The 19,382-nt window shown below is 38.1% G+C and overlaps 2 protein-coding genes across 2 annotated transcripts in view; one reads left to right on the top strand and one right to left on the bottom strand.

The window, feature by feature from the left end:
• Window positions 1-19,382, top strand: part of LOC103356200 (adenosine receptor A1-like) — a 711,380-nt gene that overhangs the window by 577,924 nt on the left and 114,074 nt on the right. The window lies entirely within an intron of this gene.
• On the bottom strand, window positions 6,043-12,044 carry ngfb (nerve growth factor b (beta polypeptide)). The gene is made up of 2 exons (XM_008280221.1): window positions 11,960-12,044; window positions 6,043-7,876 (listed from the first exon to the last, which is right to left on the bottom strand). Exon 2 carries the CDS (start codon window positions 7,863-7,865, stop codon window positions 7,269-7,271), a length of 597 nt encoding a protein of 198 aa, XP_008278443.1. The 5' UTR covers window positions 7,866-7,876; window positions 11,960-12,044; the 3' UTR covers window positions 6,043-7,268.

Genomic DNA, 19,382 nt, shown 5'->3' with positions numbered 1-19,382 from the left:
ATTTGATAAATGTAGGCTTTATTTATTTTTATTTTTTTTACAATGATCTGGCCAAAATATCTTGGGACCCCCCATAGGGGTCCCGACCCCCGGTTGCCCTAGAGGATGAATCCTGATGATGCATGATCCCTTGATTTTTTTTATTTTTTAACTTTTTCTCTTGTGCCACTGTGAGTTGTAACATTTGTGGTTTTATGTAAAGTGTCTCAGAAATGGTTGAATGAACCGATGGAGTTCACATTGCTCTCAGGACAAATTGTAGTAGCTTTGATGATCTTGTGACTCTTTAGCCAGTGCTGTCATTGAGCCAAAAAATTGTATTTGTCACAATTACTTAGGTGAAAACCGTATGTTTTTTTCCCCCACTCATGGTATTCACAGAAAAGCAGAAGCTCACAAAAATGCACAAAAACAAAAGTGAATAGAAAATATATTTAGAAAAAGAAAATTTAGGAACAGAATCAGAATCCATTACTCCCACAAAGGATCAAACAGCTACGTTTCCCCAAACTGTAATAGATGCAAAAGTGTTGTTGGAAACTTCCTCCACTGATCTAGTTGTGTTTGTGAACTATAATGGGATGGCAGTAAGAATACAGTTTAAAAAATATATTAAAAATGGAGCTTAATTTGTCAGGATCAGTTCTTCTTGCAGACTGTTCTAATTCTGTAAGGGCAACTATCTTTTAAAGTTATGACAGGTACTAAAAATGTTTCAAAGAAGATCCCCCTACTCACTCAGAGTGGGTAAATGAACTCACCTCATGTATTCCTTTAGAAGAAATTTCCTTTTGCCTTAGAGGTACTTCCTAAATATTTCAACAAACAGGAACACGCTGAACAGGAGAGGTGCAGACTGTCCCAAAGTTTCCCTATGACTTGATCCACTTTAGCTATATATCTGTGCCATTCCAGTTCTTTTTTGTGTGTGTATTCCCCATTTTTATTTTTATTTATTGCTATGTGTAAGCTTTCTTCACTGTCTACTGTCTTTATTATTACAAGTTATTACTGGTATGATGCATTTATGTCATTCTATTTTTATCAAAAGTAAAATGTATCTCTTCTTTCCATTTCCTATAACATTGACTGTCTTTCTTCGGTAACAAAATGTAATCCAGGCACTCTCCAGAACCCTTTTATGTTATGTTCAAGTGCATATATTGATATAAAAATACAATATATATTAAAATGAAACATGCTAAGTCTAAAAAACAAAGGTATTCATTTTTAAATTCAAATTTAGTCACTTAAAATCTCAGTGTCCCTGATGGTAGCTGAAATTGTAGCTTATTTTTTCGTAGTGCAGCGAACATAATCTGTGCAGTCTATTTTCGTGTCAGTGTGTGAATCGTACTTAGTGCACGAAGACAGGATTATTTGTTGTATGCAAAGGTATGCAACGTTCAATTTACACGATGAATGCAGGCCCGTTCATATGTGTGAAGAAGCCATGTGGAGCGTCACCAAAGCTCTTCTGTGTGTTCTCTGCGGGTTGGAGGGAGGTCAGCTCGGGTTCAACCGCTCTGACATTCAAGCTTCTCATGTTTGTGCTGCCTTTGTTCCCTGCGCTGATGTGGGAGGGAAACAGCGACCCCCCTGTTTATCCGCCAGAGTATCAATGAGGATCAGTCTGGGTGGATCATGAGACACATCACATCACTGCCTACTACCTCCTCTATTTTCTATCAGATAACAATTCCAACGAGAGACAGAAAAATGATGAAAGGAATCATTTATGACACTGCCAGCATGGGTGGATAGATAGATAGATAGATAGATAGATAGATAGATAGATAGATAGATAGATAGATAGATAGATAGATAGATAGATAGATAGATAGATAGANTAGATAGATAGATAGATAGATAGATAGATAGATAGATAGATAGATAGATAGATAGATAGATAGATAGATAGATAGATAGATAGATAGATAGATAGAGAGCATTGTACACTGTTGAGTTACAAATGATTAATAGTTTCCGTGTGACCCAGAATAGGATCATTGAACTGTGTCAGTGTTAACCCAATCACTTTGGTCATCCAATCCTGTCAGGAATTCAGAGCTGTAATTATCACAGTGGAAGTACACCCAAACTGAAACCATATCCTCAGGGTATAATGGAGTCAAAATCCTATTATCTTTCCCCAGCCACCCTCCTCACCCTCCTCTATCGTGCTTGATATGTAAATCGGGTGCAATAATGTAACCTGATCTCCATATGGTGCAACCGTGAGTCACCCTTATGATCCGAGAGGTATCAGAGGTGAAGAGACACCATGGTTAGAGCAAAAAAAAAAAGATTCTTGAACTGGACATTTGTCTGAGGATAAGCCACGGTACTCTGCCTATCAGAAATAATTGGGGAATTACTGCCAAAGTGTCTGAAGGCAACTTGAGTCGAAAATAAACAGGATTCAAAATCACTGATAAACTGCAGTGACATCCAGGGCCTGTGGGATGAAAATAAGTTACAATTCTCTTTAGTGTATCAGCAGTGTGTTTGAATATCTGAAGCACAGAAGTATACATTTCTATGGTCTGTAGTGCATCACCAAGGCAAAGCACCAAAGGAAAGTGCTAAAGTAAACCAACACTGGGCTCATACACAAAAGTATTATGGGTGTGAACCAGAACACATCATTATCTCCATCCAGTGGACATGGTGAGAAATGTTAACACAATCTGTCAGTTGTGGTTTGTATACATTAGTTTATATGAAATAAATCACTTTGTCAGAGACTTTAGGTAATTATTAGGTATCATTGCCACTTTTACAAAATGTTCACTTTGAATATATGAATGTATAAATGAGGGGTAGGAAGTTATGGCAGCTCCTAAATAACATCATGATTAACTGGTCTTTACCCCAATAATGTTTTTGACAGCAAAAACAGAATTGTGGTGACATTATCCTCCCTGCCATACCTGTACACATGTAAATTCATCAAGTCATATGTGTACATATCCATATGCTTACTCATGTCATATCCGTGCTTATGTAAATTCATTATGTCACATATATGTACAGATCCATGTAGATTCATCATGCCTAGTATATTGTCTCTATAAGACTTTTATTATATCTTTATTTTTTTAGCGTTATTGTTTTTTTCATGCCTTATCTGTATCCAGCTTCTGTAACATGTACATTTCCATGGTGAGGGATAAATAAAGTTAATCTTATCTGATCTTATATTTAATAATCTATTTATTGGTATTTATATACCAGATTTTACCTTTTTATCCATTAACAATGTAATCTCAGTTCACTTAGATGAAGATTATTGTGTTAAATTAGGACTGCTCTAGAAGGTCTACAATTACCCTAGACACTATATTTTTTATATACTTCCATATTGACATTTACAACCTTATCTTAAAAAACAACAATAAAATAAATGAAATAAAACTATAAAGTAACATTTTTTAAAAAACACAATAAAAACATGAAAAAAATATCACATCATTATCATTATTATTGGCGTATTGTTAGTATTAGTACGATTATCATTAGTGAGATAGAGTTATTAATGTAGTAAGTAGCCTTATTTATGAATTTAATTGTTGTAAAGGGAAATTAAATTATTTCCCCACTTAGTGTGTGGCTTCTTTTAATGCAGATATGCATTCTAAATAAAATGTTTCTTCTCACATAGTGCAGTAACATAAACACAGATTCTCTTCTTTAAGTCAGTTTGACTTTAATACAATCAACACACTAATTATACAAACCTAAATTTAATGTAATTCCAAACATGGTTGCTCTACGATATGCTGTAGGACTTGTGATAATAAACCATAAAATAAAAATTTACAGTATAATCTAGTACAGGACCGCTTCGGGGTCTGTGTTTTCCTGCACTAACGACATATTCTTCTGCCTCGGACATCTAATATCTCTTGCTAAAATATGAAAAATGTACCTCCGTGGGACAGAAGCTGGTAATTGATATTAATTTTTTAACACATCCTGTGCTATTTGATTCATATGCCGCGTTGGTGTCACGTAATATTATAAATAGTGACTGAAAAAAAACCCCACAGGGTCGACTACCTGTCATGTGTCTGTTATTAATATGTTCAATAAAGGGAAACAAAGAGAAGCAAAACAAAGACGTCCTGTGTTTTCCGAGGGCAACGCACAAACAGTGAACTCAGCACGACGCATGCGCAGGTAGAATACACAGTCTAAAACTAGCTTCTGAAATGCTAGCATTCATTACTGATATAAAACACATTTTGCTCGTATGAAACTGTTTTGTGACTACAGAAACGCGTGTTGCGAGGGCATAAAGTATATTTTATGTATTTCATTGAATTCTGAAGCTTTTTTAAGCGAGTGACGGTATAACAACGTGGGTATTTATCCATGTTCAACTTAATTTCAGTAACTTTTACGCCTGAGCGATAAAACAAGATATGGTACGTGTGTCTTGGTTACTATCTGATCCAGTATGTTAGCAAGTAAGTTCCTGAGTTCCCTGAATTCCTGAGTTTTATTTGCAGACATATTGGATATGTTCCAGCCTTTGACCTCTAGAGGGAAGTGTTGCATTGAGTTGTTTTGGTGTAGTGTCGTGAGGCATTAGTTTAAGGTGAACAAGTCAGTTGGAAACTAAGCTTTCTCTGGCCATGTATGTCTTCAGTTGACAAGCTCAAACGGAAATACTTTTCTCAACAGTCTTCCACAGACATAATCTCAACAGCTGATCTTTGTTTCTGTTTCCACTTTAGCTCCAAGCTTTCTGACTCACATCAGACATCCCAAATGCCAGCTGTGATCATAGACTGTGGCCGTGATACAAAATTGGGCTGCGAGCCTAAAAATAAATCACAACTGATAATGACTGAATGCCTGGAGTACAATTTGTTGTGCGCTGACGACACCAAAATGTCACTGCCAAATGACAAGCAATGATATTATCAGCCAGAGTTAGCCTCATGAATCATAACAAATCCTGTGTTTATGTCTTTCCCCCCCTTTTGTTTCATATCTACTGTAGAATAAAGAACAGGAGAAAAACACAAAGCCAAAGCAGCACATTAATGGCAGTAAAATGAAGCCATATGGGTTTTCTCTTCATTTTTCCACACAAGCCAAAAAGGAAATTTATTTTCATGTCAAGGCTTTCCTCAGTCTCTGCTTAAGGAACAGCAGGCTTGCTAGACAACTTCATAACACACACAGTGCATCTTTGTAAGTATTTAATAAATAACAATATCAACAACAACATTTTAACAAAAAGTTTTGCTTATATCAGGCCTGGGTCAAATTGTATTTGCGAATTAGAGGGTTGTGTTTGCCTTCTTCAGTGAGTGAGATGTGCTATAAGACAGTATAATGGGCGGCAGAAAAATACTGTAAGTAGCTCCGCTGTGATGTGCCAAAACTCCTAGAGGCTGTTGCTCTCGCTAGTTTAGCTGCAGTTTAGGATTAGTACAGGTTTAAGCCTGCTCTGTCTGGAACTAAATCACACAGTCTTGTGATCCCTATTGGAGGGTGCAGTTCAAAATGCACCTCTGGTTTAGTCTAAACCCTGTTACTGAGTTTAGACTAAGCATCAGCTAGGGGGGACATCAGCTAAATATAACTAAATAAATGCTGCTGTAAAGACTCAGAAAATGGTTTTAAGATCCTAAAATTGTGCAAGTAACTCAGTATATATGGACAGATTAGTATAAATCATCATAATTTGCTTTATTCTTTTCAGAAACTTCATAAACTTGTAGCATATTTTTAACTCCAGAGAGAAAATTATTTGTTAGGTGACAAACTATGGAGAACAGTTAATTGTAGCCATTTATAAATTAACGCAGCAGCACAAGTCCAGTACCTGCAGACATGAAGTCAGTCTGGAGTGACACTATGTATTTTTTGAGGCCTTAAAGATGGAGTGTAGGACTTTACATATAATTGGAGGTTTGCTTCATTCAAGCTTTTGCTAAAACAGCTGTGATTAAGTCAATCGATGCCACATAAACTTTTCTATTTTGCATTATAGGCTACTGGAGTTTTAAATCTGGTATCTGTGGCGCTGGTATCGATGCATTTTATGTTAACCAGCGATATTTGATTCGCCTGAGCTGACAAGGGGAGCAACCATAGCAACAGAGATGGATTAGGCTACAGCAACAAGGAGTGTGGTGGGAAAACGTAGGGAGCATCCAAGAAAAGTTTCTGATGCTCCAGATAAAAAGGAAACTCAGCGCTCAGAGGAAGGATTACGGTCTATAAAAATAAAGCGATCGATAAGCACAAGTGTGTCGACAGTGTTTATGTAATTACTCCTACTGCCAGAAGAGAGAGACAAAAGTTCTGCATGCCAGGTTTAGGTATACAAATGGAACTGCATCTGTATAAAAAATTATCAAACAAAATTCTATAAAACATGTTTGTGTTTATCAAAAATGTAACTAGACTACAAACGATCACGCGCACTGTATATTGTTTCAGCGGTATTTCGAAATTCCTTCTTCAACAGTCAGCAATCAAGGAAACTCAGACAGCTGAAACCAGTTTACTTAATTACCGTTTTCCGAGTCTGCATCACCTGTGGCTGTTTGGGGCGGATCTCGTAATCATCATACGTCTTGTTAAGCTGCCGTTTAGCTGCGGTTCAGCTGAACTCAGGCCGGTCATTTACAAAGTGGTAAAAGTGAAATTTTGCAAGTGAAAGATAAAATTAAAATTCCTCCACTTTTGCTCCTACTTCTTAACAAATAAAAGAACATCCTGCTACTTAAAAATGCAATAAAATGTAAGAGCGCTCCAAACGGTCGTGAAAGTTGGTTAGATCCGACGTGCTCTTAATAATTAGTCTTAGTTTTGCTGTGTAGGGGTAGGATGCTTATTCTTCACATAAAAAGAAGATTTTTTACTTCTCAGCTGGCTTTTTAGAGCGTTTTTCAGAGTGACCATTATAAATTGTGTTAAATCCAGGTCCAGCTAGCTGCATTTTAAACCTCCACAAGCTGAGTCTGGTATAAACTATAGGTTAAATAGATAAGTGTCACTCAACTACAGCCATGGTACTCCAAACAAGTAAAAAATATCAGCGACAAACCAGCTGCAGATACTCTTTGACCCAGGTCTGGTGTGTATACATGCAGTCCTGATACTTTGACATATACCAATAATTTACTTTGTGCAGAGAGTGAGAAGTCTTTGGTGATAAGTTATGCAGACAAAGTCACAACTGTCTGCATGTTAGCATGAGTATGTCTGCGTATGTTCTGTATCTGTGTGTGCAGGTAAAGTCTTCACTGCCGCCATGACTTGCGGCTGAGCACGCACACGCAGGCCACGTTGATGCGTATGAGCCTCCACGCCACCAGGTTCTCGAATGAAGTCAGCGCTCGTACAAAAGTGTGCGAGTTGGTACAGTAGGAGTTCCAGTGTCTCGCATCGATCCCTAAACAGCCCGAGCTGCCCGACTGAGCGCTGTGACACGTCGTCTCAAAGAAGTACTGCTTCTTGGTGACATTGTTGATGTTCACGTCCGGAAGCACTGTCACCTCGTTGCCTTTGATGTCCGTCGCCTTGGTCTTGTTGCCCACCCAGACGCTAATGCTCTCACACACCGAGTACACCCCGCGGTGCTGAGGCTGCCCTGCTCGCCTGCGGGTCCTTCTGCCATCACTCTGAGACCCCGCTGGCTCTGCATCAGGGGGCCGAGAGCTGAAAAGCACCCTGGGCGAGAGGTAGTGGCGCTTGGTGAAGAGTTTGGGGTCCACGTTGGGGATGGAGTTGGGGTTGTTGCCTGGATCCTTCTGCGGTGCGGTGCACAAGTCCCCTCTGATGGCGGCCACAGCCTGGGCACTGAAGAGCAGGAACAGGACCAGCGTAGACGACCTCATGGGCACACAACCTGAGAGTGTCAACAAGCACAGGAAACACTTCTGTTACCGCTGATGTGCAGCATATTCACAAAGGCTTATACTGGTATATTGACAAGCAAACCATTGCCTGCTTGCAGTATCAGTTGCCATACCTCCCAGACATGGAGCAACATTGGTGTTCTTTTGTAGTAATGTTTCTGGTTTTCTAGTCTTTCAGCTGTGTTTTTGGTGTCCAACAACTCATTTCTTCCTTGGCCAGTGTTCCTCTGTGTTCACCAGATAGTTGCTTACTTTATTGGTTGTTTAGTGCTCAGTAAGGAAAATAAAGTTGATATTTAAGTTTCCTGTTCCTGTGAAAATGACACTATGAGAACAAGGGGCAAGAACCAAAGCAGGCCAGGAGCAAAACAATGAGCTAAAAGCTGCTCGAATGCTCTGTGGAACTGATGGTATAACCTTGCTATAACATTTCACTTCACAGTTGTCATGTGATCTGTTTTTAAACTAAATATATTTGATGACTACATTATGACAATTTTTCAAGAATATTTTTGCTTGCGTACCAAGAATGAGACAATAATGAGTATGAAGCAGTAAGTAAGTAAGTAAGCAGTATGAACCTGTATGTGCATTGTGTCCCTTCATAGTCCAGAAAACAGTGACTGAACACTAGATCAAAGAAAATAATGTCCTTTCATTCCAGAGAAATTTGGGAGCTTTAATCCAGTGTGCAGATACTCCCATAAATTCCCCCTTCACAATTCCAGGGTACAACATGTTGAACTGGGAGATTAACTTACTTTAGGGGCATGTAGCAGCTCACCTTTAAAGTAGGAAAAGACATCTTCTCTGACACTAAGAGTTTAATGGCTTAGTGTTAACAGTTTTCTTAAGTACAGTAAGTATAAAATTCTGTCTGGCATGATTAAGGTTAGAGTCTGCAAATCCTAATTAAGCAGACACACTACTGAAATAAAGCACCGCTGCAGAGGCTCAGGGAGCAACAGTGTCTCTGTCTTACATTTCTACATGTAAACAGGAAGCTGTAGAATGTTTGATATTTAATTTAGCAGTAACAGTGAAATTACTGATATAATTACTTCCACTGAGAGGACGGTGAAGTCACGTACAGTCTCTGGCTAATCCAAAGATATTCTCTGGGGTATTGTAGGATGACAGACTCTCACTGCATATGGACCATATTCATTGTCTCATTGAAAACAGCTGCAAGATATAGCCGTGCAGATATCACATCACACTCACTAAATGGTACTCTCTTATTTATCTCACATGGATTCTGACATATTATTGTCTATATATATTTCCTTTTTTAATGTATTCATCATCGGTATATAAAGGTTAGTTAAGTCAAGTCTTTGCAAATTGCAGTTGGTAGCACTGTTGCCTTGCAGCAAGAAAGTTGCCGGTTCACATCCTGGTGGGGGCACTGGGATCTTTCTGTGTGGAGTTTGCATGTTCTCCCTGTGCAGTGTGGGTTCTCTCCGGGTTCTCCGGCTTCCTCTCACAAGTCCAAAAACATGTTGAAGTTAATTGGTGATTCTAAATTGTCCGTAGGTGTGAATGGGAGTGTGCTTGGTTGTCTGTCTCTAAGTGTAGCCCTGTGATATACTGGTGACCTGTCCAGGGTGTCCCCTGCCTTCGCCCTAAGTTGGCTGGGATAGACTCCAGCCCCCCGTGACCCTAGTGAGGATTAAGTGGTGTATAGATAACAAATGGATGGATGGATAAAATGAAATGAATCTCCTCTCCTAACCCAAGCGCTATTTCCCAAAACGTAAAGAATTTTTTTTTCTCCGTCTAAACCTAACCAAACAGAGCTAAAAATGATCTGCTGTATAGACTGTATATGCGGCCTATGGTTCTGAGGGTGCAAACAGACAACATATGCAGGTATTTGATCAGACGCCTCCCTGTAAAAGAAATTGCATAATTCCCCAGAAACAGAGCATATTTTTATGTTGCAGTAGAGAATGTCATGTACATAAACAGATACTTAAACTGTCTGTGGACATGTGTGTTGTGTCACATCGGGGAATATAACTACCACTGCTGTAACATTCCATCAGTTTGGTATCAGTTTCTTCACCATGCTGTGACTCACAACACGATGCACGCGGCAGAACATCTGTCCTTACTGGTTAGCATAGATCGAGAGGCTGTGTACTGTAACTTAACACGGCACAACAGGAATTACAGGCGTGTTAACACGTGTGGTGGCTCCCCCAGCAAGCTCTGTCAGGCAGGTTTATTATATGCTACGTTTGCCTCGGGTGTCAGGGTGAGTGCTCACGGATTAAAACTGTTGGCACAACAAATCAAAAGAAAAATCATAGCCTGTGCAACAGTACATAATGTGCACTGTGATTACACTGATGTATGCTTGTGATGACTGTCCGGTTCAGTGTGTCTCCTCTCAGATCACCACTCTCCTCGGTCTTCCTGTGCGTGGTGCAACATCTGGACATTGCAAAATCATTTCTGCATCAGTTTTAGGATGATTAGTCTAATTGCTATAAACAGACAAGACCACTGGAGAGGACACTCTATTATTTTTTTTTTTTCTTTCGAACACTATGTGCCAATTTGGATTGCTTTAGGACATACAGGAAGTTTGCTTTACAGCAGGGAGGAGGAAGCATTCATCAAGTGAAAAAAGAACTATAAATTTTGGAGTCAAGGAAAGAACTTGAAATGAACACAGAACCTCCCCAGTGGCAACATTTCTTTTGCTACAGGATGTAAAAGGCCCACAACAAAGTCACTCATGAGACAGAAATAATTGTGTTTATGGATATTTTTATAGTTAATTACATCATGCTACCACAGTACATTTGACACATGAATGAATACATTAATGCTTTACATGTAACTGAAGCATTTTACTAAAACTCCATAAAACAGGCATTAGAGGCTACTAACTATTATCATAGAGACCACTGGATGTGTGGGTGAGCAAAAATGTCTCATAGGCTTTTTACAGCAGAAAAACACAGGTGTAGCTTATATTAATGACGGGTGAATTCCACAGTAGTGTGTAGTACTGTGGCTCACTAACGCTGCTCCGTGGGACACCCATGGAAGACAGCCTGAAGTGATACACCTGTGCTTTTCCTGTCTTCACTCAATTTTGGAGTGAAAAAAAACTTCTGTTGACATTTGGGACAGACAAAGAGGAATACCTGGAAAGCGGTGTTGTTTTGTGGGTATAGGACAAGGCCTGTATTTATCAAACAGCTTTGCGAAGCGCAAATCCTTCACATTTGTACAAACACAAACTGTTCTTGTAAAAAAAATAAATAAATAAATCAGAGCTTAGGAAGTAAAACCCTCTAAAAATATTCTATCATTTTCTTTTTTTATTGCATGTAACAGGGGCACACATTTTAAGAATAGAGCATCCTTTACATGCACCTTCAATTCAGATACATGTCATTGTGTACTACATTTTTAGATTATTTCACTGATGTGTCACAGCTACATGCCTTTCCTCCACGTTCTACTTTGTTTGTTGTTTTTATGTTTTTATGTGTAAGTTACAGCCCATTTCTGATTACTCCATCACTATTAGCAAATTTTATTTAGATATGTAACCTTATTCAGGACTTTTGGGGTCTTTTGGACCCCAGGCCATTTAGTTTCGGTGACAGGTATTGTTTTTTTTTATTTTTGAAGATTTTTTTTTTAAATATAAAAAGAGGGACATTTGTCATGCATTTAAAACCAAAAATACGTCAACTTATCAGAAAATGTATTTAACATAGTATAAAAGTCTGTAATAAATACCAACAAATATTTTGCACATATTCTACGTATGGCAAGTATGTTTTATTTTTGGTAGTTTATAGAGATGTTAAGAATTTTCAATTTTTGCAATCACTGTAAAAATAAGCTCTAAAGTTGATTCAAATTTAAGCAGACTTTCCTCATATTTGGCCTCAATAGGATTCTTGTGAAAAAGATGTTTATACCATGGTGTAAGTCTCTACTACATCTAAAACCGTCTTATTTTATGATGCCATTATAGTGAGTAAGCACCGTCTTCGTGCTTTTGCATTGACATATATAATATGCAGCATCCATCAGCTTCATACCTTTTCAGTGTCTCCACGTGAACTGTATCTCCTCTGTGGCTCCTAGAGGATTTGATTAGAGCTCAGAGTGTTCTGGACGCCTCCTGCCATCAGGCCTGGCTGTGGCCTCCATCCAGCACACCTCTGCCCTCGTCTGCCTCCACTCCTCAGTCCTGGTGAGAGACAAGCAGAGAAAGTGTCTCAACTGGCTCATAAACCCACTGTAAACACATTCTTTGTGGGACTAATACGGGAAGAGAAAGTTAATATGTTTCTTCCCGCTCACCAGATCGTCACATACTGAACATACTGAAATCAAGAAACAGACATGCATGCTGTGGGTTATCCAGAGAGGAAGCATGCTGTGTAGTTTAATAGTAACACGGTACATTTTTTCAGCATTCTTGGACGGATGAGTTTTGACAGGTTTGTCTTGGCTTAAGTAATCCTGTGCCGTCAAAGACAGATATATGGCAAAACATTTAGAGTTGAAAGTTTATTTAGGAACAAGTAGACACCAGATCATTTTGGAATTTGGTATTTTGTATACGAAGCCATACCTACACAACAGAGGATTTAGAAAGGTGTCAACACTCCAAAACATTGTGTTAAATCAGAATATCGCTGTTTATTGTCTGTTTTGTGTCTCTGTTCAATTTTTGCATTAAATTTGATTTGGTACGAGTCAGAGTACCATCATTCATTGCTGTGCAGTAATGAAACACATTTGAACTGGATGATTTATAGTAAACCAGCAAACATTTTATCCTTTCAGTCCATGTGTTATGTTACATCTTATTTTGTGTCAATCGACTGAAACAAAAAAAACAGAACAAGATATCTAAGAGAGAAGACAATGCCCGAAAGCAATGTGTCTTAAAACTCCGTTCTATTCATATGTTGCTTGTGTTTTAAATTTGGGATATGTTTGCAAATAGTTGCTTTAGTGAGTGAGTTTATGACACATGTGCAAAATGACAGGAATGTAAGCTACGCATAAACACAAGTAAATGGGCTGTTAATGTGAGTGACTGCAGTATAGCTCTGTAAAGAATCTACACTGGCACAGAAGTGTTCAGCTTCTCAACAAAGGTGGTCTCTGGCTGTAAGTGGATTTAAACTGGTGACCTTCAATCTGCAGCACAGACTCCTTAATAGAATATACTACCTGCTTTAGCGACTTTTGCATTTGTGTTCTTAAATGCTCAGTGAAGCTGAATCTACAAGCACTGAAAAGAAGTGAAATAAACTGTTTAGCTGCAATGTATGTCTGTCATGAAGTCAGACTGCAAATAATTTTTCATCTTTTCAAAAGAACGCAGGTCAGTGAACTAATAGACGAACCGATTGCAGCTGTTTATTACTACTCCAGCTGTGCATACAGACATATATTTGACTGACAGTCAGGAAGTCTGTTTAAGGAACATAACTGGAGAAAAAAAATGCCTCCATGTGCAGAACACTTATGTGTAAGTAGCTAATTATGACTATACATGTACAAGTTTGCAATTTGTTTTTACCAACCTTGGAACCTTGCCTTTGGAAAGAGTTTGACAACACAATCCTAACCTAAAGCTGACTAAATTAATTCAGTTATTTTTTCTGATGCCTTCAATCGTACAACACAGTCTTCATTCGTAGATGGAGTTTTTTTTATTTGTCAAAAGGATGAATTCTTCGGCAGTTAGGATCAGAAGCACTTTAATTGTAATTAAGTATAACAAGAAGAGAAATCATACAAATGCAATTCATTTAACATAATAAAAGCCCCGGAGCTTGCATGTCAGCAGAGCCACCGTCAGGACAACTAAGCAAACTCCATCAGCCAATAAAGACCATGTATCTCGGTTAAAGCTCTGGAAAAAGAAAGGTGGAATCAGCTTTAATTCACACATATATGCAGAGAAATCTGGGGCTCAGTCTTACATGCTGACCTCTATAATATCTTTGTGTGTAGTGGACTGCAGGTGGGGATTTCATTTAAAAGAACACTTTTAAGAAAAAAATCTTCCTCTTACTCAGAATGTAAAGCTTGGGCTAGAAATTTTATATAGAGGTTATAGTGTACAAGAGACAGCTAAATGATAATAAACTCTACCAACGTTTTTCACACTTTTGAGCACAAACAGGGTCAAGTGATTCAGTGACAGTTTGACTAAATGTTAGAGAACAAGAATTGTGCTATTAATGCAGGCGTCAAATTACTCTGAGCTCAAGACGTACCTTTTTGAAATGATGAATGTTAGCAATTTCATATAGAAACTTAAATAATATCTGTTATTAATTCTTCTACCAGTGCCTCTTTGTTTGATTAGATGCATTCATGTCTCATACTGGCAATACAGTCACTGTAGGCTCATTGACCTGCAGGTGAATGCCACCAGACGTTATATTTAATATGAAATGCCAGGGAATTGGATAAACTTAGTTAAATCAGCAAAAAAAATGCACCTTTGCTCATGTTGTGTGTGATGTATCTTTAAAGCCAACTGAATGTGAGTAGCACGCTGGCATTTTTGTTACAATTTTGACTATTTCACAGTGTTCTAAAACATATCCTGAAAAATAATGATCCTGCTAATAGAAAACAAATGTGTCAGTTATTTCGGGCTCTTTATTTTGGTCCATGACACACAACTCTGACAATGTAACTCTGTGGTTAAGCAGCACGCAACCAGAGGAGAACAGCAGCATTCATTCAAGCTACTAGGTGGCCTACAAATATGCACATAACCCTGATGTACAACATTAGTGTTCACTGGGGCATTGCACATCGTACTACTCATTGATCCTTGAAGCAGATGGGCTACAGCAGCACACAACCATGCTGGAGAGATGTGGCCACGTGTTGACTTATCATCATCTGATGGCTAGGTGGAAAAATGTCGTTGTTCAGTTGATGCTCCAACAAAATAGTATATCTTGGCCCACTTTCCACCCTTAGTATAAATAACTACATACCTTCAGCTGGATAATGTGCCAGGTCATGAAGCAGACACCGTGCCATGTTAGTTTCTAGCTTCCTGAAAAAAGTCTTAACACTTGCCAGGCGCAAACCAATAAAGCACCACTGGAATGATGTCGAGCAGGATGTTTGTAGCACAAAAAGCCAATGAAAACACTACGGGAAATGCTTTTGAGTCAGCATGAGCAAGATCGTTATGGAACATTTCCAAAATGTTATTAAAACCCTGTTAGCACAACTCAGGCACATGGGATTGTGTTGTCCCTTTTTTTCTACATTTAGGGCAAAGCTTAAGGAAGGTGCCAATCATGTACTTTTGTTACTAATTATCAACACTGGTACCTACAGACACCCCTCACCTAATTCCATTACTTCAAATGCAATTTTGCAGTGCTTCCCTGCCTGCCTCCTCACTTTGTATGATTAATTTGTAAGTTAGTGTCTGTTCACTTTATTGTTGATATGTATGTATGCTGTGGGTTATATAAGACAATTATAAAAGATAGGGGAAAAAGCAAAATTGGGTCTTGCGACTGCACTGTGTAATCGTGTAATCCCACTCTTGTTTTTCTGTAGTGTGTAAACTGCATTTTATTTGTGTTTTGTGTTTTTGCTGTAATCTGTTTTGTGCTGCCCTCTTGGCCAGGTCACTCTTGAAAAAGAGATTTTAAATCTCAATGAGTTTTTAACCTGGTTAAATAAAGGGCATTGATTGATATATTGTTAATTGTTGCCATATTTTCTTCTAATGTGAATATTGCTTAATGTGGGATCAATAAAATGTTATTCTTTTTACAACAGATATTTTACTATATATTTTGCTACTAAATTTTTTTTAGGCAAAATGGATGAGAAGTTACTGAACAAAATATATCTACACTTTCATATCTGCTGATGAATGGCGTGATTTATTATGATTATTTTTTTTAAGTTGCAAGATTGAGACTGAATTTTTCAATGTTTTATCAAATCCAAACTGATTAGTTCAGCTAAATAAATAAATAACGAAAGAAAGAAAGAAAGAAAGAAAGAAAGAAAGAAAGAAAGAAAGAAAGAAAGAAAGGCATCTTCCTCCACTACTTTTGCGACACCAAGTTGACCTAAATTAGCGGCATTTCAGCTTGGCCAATCGGAGAGCTTCGTCTCGACAGCAACGGCCGCTGAGGCTCATGGGTATTGTAGTAGTGGAGGATTCGTCACCCTAAACTGGCCAAACAGTTCGTAAGAAAACCAGTGAAATTAGAGGTTATTTACAGAGCATGACCGTATAAACATGTAGAAGTCCCCAATCATCAAGTAAATTTCAGGGTTTTCATATTTGGGAACAGTAAGGATATTATAACGGTAAATTGAACTTTACAACCTTAATTTTATAGTGTTGCAGCAGGTCCACGCATCCGTTTGCTTAAACGCGTGTTTGTTAATTCATGGTTTATTTAATCTCTCACTGTCCTGCCCTGTATTTTTCTCAATCACAAAGTACTTCACAAGCTTCAAGTTCTGCTATATTGACCAGTTCACTTGCCAGTCATGTCGCTTTATGGGCTGTTTTAGCTCCATTAGCTTTCAAACACGCGTGGAGTCGTGGAAACAGAGTTTTAGTATCTCCTGACTTGTTCATTCCTAAATGTTATTTACTCCTGAGTAGGTGCTGAACTCCATTTCACTTCCTTAAGGTGAGTAAGTGCGTCTTTTGCTAATGTGTGACTTTTCAGCTGTGGCTGCTAGCTAGCTAAATGTTTCTTAGCTTGTTTATGTTTTGGTGTTATTAACCTGTTTTTGTATTTGCATTTTTTTTTAAAAATTAATTGGGGCATTATTTGTCTTTGGTTTATGGTAGTTTAATGCTGTTATGTTATTTATTTACATTGTTGAAATATATTGGGGTTGCAGCATTTCCCATTTGTTTTTTGGTGTAATGACTGTAAAATGAGGTTTTCCAGAGTAGTGTAGGGAACAACTCTCACAGTTTGTCTACAAAAATGCATTTGACAACTCAAACCCTTTAAACCTTCTACAGTTCACACTGCTGTTGTGCTCAGGTGCTCTTATTGTCAACCCAATGCAATTTTGCTGCTGCTTTTTCAACCTAATTGTATTGTAATGGAGTGACAACGCTGCACCAAAGCAGCCATGAGTGTAGGGTCTTAGCAGTAGTGTTTAGGTTACTCACATAATGGGTAATACTGTAAAATTTTAACCTTGGTGTTTAAATTTGTTAGGAAAATTCATAGCACCAGCCTCATTCTTCAGTGTCTGCTGTTTTAAATGTGCTGTATAAACAACAACAGTGAACATGTACTTTTCTTGCAATGACATATCAGCCTGTTTGCCTTTGAAATTTGTGTGTCGCTGCGTTTAAATTTATCCATCTCAGTTTAGGTGTTATTTTCCCCTAGAGTAGCTGACTGTGTTTTGCGGTTTGGCCACATTGCAGCTGCTGCCAGGCCCTCACACTCCATTTTTCTTCCCATATTCCTATTTCCCCATAGTACACTTCCAGTAATAGCGGGTGTCTGCCTCGGATCTAATGAGGTGTTGGGGGTGAAGTTTATCATTAGAGCTGCTCAGTCTCTGCTGTCCTGAGGTTAGTGCACATGCTTGTAGAATGTAGTGATATTAGAATCAGAGCTAGATATCTGCTCCTGTTTGCACATAATAAAACAGTTTTATGTGATTTGGCTTACTCTAATGGGGCGAAGTAGGTGTGCTGCTTCACATAAATCGTACACACTTTGCAATAGAGCTGGAATTACTGATAGAATACCTGACGACTCTGTGAAAATAATCTACATCATTTTGTTTATTCAAATTTCAAACAAAAATTCTCATTTGTAAAGATTTGTTGTCTTTCTGTTTTCTATGATAAGTATTGTTTGATTTTGGACTGTGAGTTTCACAAAACATTTTATGGTGCTTTACAAACCAAATGATCAGATAAGAGTGATAATAGTTCATTCACAGTGAAAACAAATTGTGGTTTCAGTCCCACTTTCTATTTATGCCACCCTTTTTCTCTTGCACTGTATGCTGCAAGTGCTATGCTTGCGTGCAAACCCTATTGTAACACTGTTGACGTAGCTCACTGAGTATTTGATGAGCCCCACCTTCGCCCCGGCATCCACCTGTAGGCTCCATGGGGGTTGGGGGCTGCTGTTGATTCTTGCGAACACCATGACATCTGGTATTTTTTTTCCATGTGTGAATTTTTATTATCATTCCTTGTGATCTGGCTGATAAAACACCTCGTTGGATTGTTGAAGGCTGTAATATATTTAGGTATGCAGTGAAGCAGATAAAATAGGTCTTCTCTTGTTGGTGTGAATTAACTAAAACAGCAAGCCGATCAGTTATGTGGTCTGTTACTCCTGAATGAAAAGGCCACCCATAACCACCGACCTACAACTCATTAGCACTAATGGAGTCAGATTAATGAACCCTGTCTGGGTTGACTGACAAGCAGCCTGGGGTGGCACACAATCCAGCCTGCAGACCAGGGACAATCTACCTCTCTGAAAAAAATGGCAGTGGCTTCATTCATATGGTAAAAGTCACACAGTCCTTCTAGTAACCTGATCCACGGTGCTGGCTCTCATTCAAAGAAGAAGGGAGGTGCAGGTGACTTTATCTGAAAGCCACCAATGGGCTTTGAATGACATGCTGCTCATTACGCTGCTGTGGTCATTCGTGCAAAACTGCTCACCAGGTTGAAGCTGGCTTTGTGCTGAATTAAGCCCTTAAACTTAAAAGTTCTTCGAATGACTGCAACAGTAAAACCAAAGGATCTATTATAGGAAGTGTGAATTAACTTTTGTTAACTCTAACTATGATAGGAGCTAGTTTGTTTTTTAATCATTTTTCTCCTCTCTATCCTTTCTCTGTTTACCATCAACAAAAATGGATAATAGGACAGTTCTTTGGGTAGTTTTACTTGAGAAAATATTCAAACTTTAATATTTCAAAAACCTCTGTGCTATTACTTTTTATTATATTTTATTTTTTAATGTTGTGTGAAAGGAGAATTTAAGACTTTCAAATATTATAGGTGTTCAAATTTCCCCACAGTGGCATTAAGATTAAAAATGTATTCTTTGGTTTGAAAAATGATCAGTCTACAATGCACAGAAATGTCTGATTAGAAATGCTGTTTTTAAGCATTTACCTTCATACAAAGCTGTATTTCTGGAATCTAGGTGAAATTCTGCATTCTTGCATTTCATGCATGAAATGCAAAAGAAAAGTGTATTTTCAAATTTGAATTATGTACCAATTTAATATAAAAAGAAATGATTTAGATTTAGATTTTTTGCTTTTTTCCCTCTTTCATTTTTTTATTTTTGTTTGGAACAGTTCTGAATGTTTCTCACAGTGGCCCTGTGTTATTTAGATTGCATATATACGTTTAACCCTTGATGACTTTATAGCATTGACTTTATACCATTTTCAGTGACTAAATTGCATGACTGTCACCGAGCCACT

Source organism: Stegastes partitus, unplaced genomic scaffold (genome assembly GCF_000690725.1).
Source record: "Stegastes partitus isolate 25-593 unplaced genomic scaffold, Stegastes_partitus-1.0.2 Scaffold5, whole genome shotgun sequence".
Lineage (NCBI taxonomy): Eukaryota > Metazoa > Chordata > Actinopteri > Pomacentridae > Stegastes > Stegastes partitus.
The sequence above is the reverse complement of the archived record's forward strand: the minus strand, read 5'-3'. Positions and strand labels throughout refer to the sequence as shown.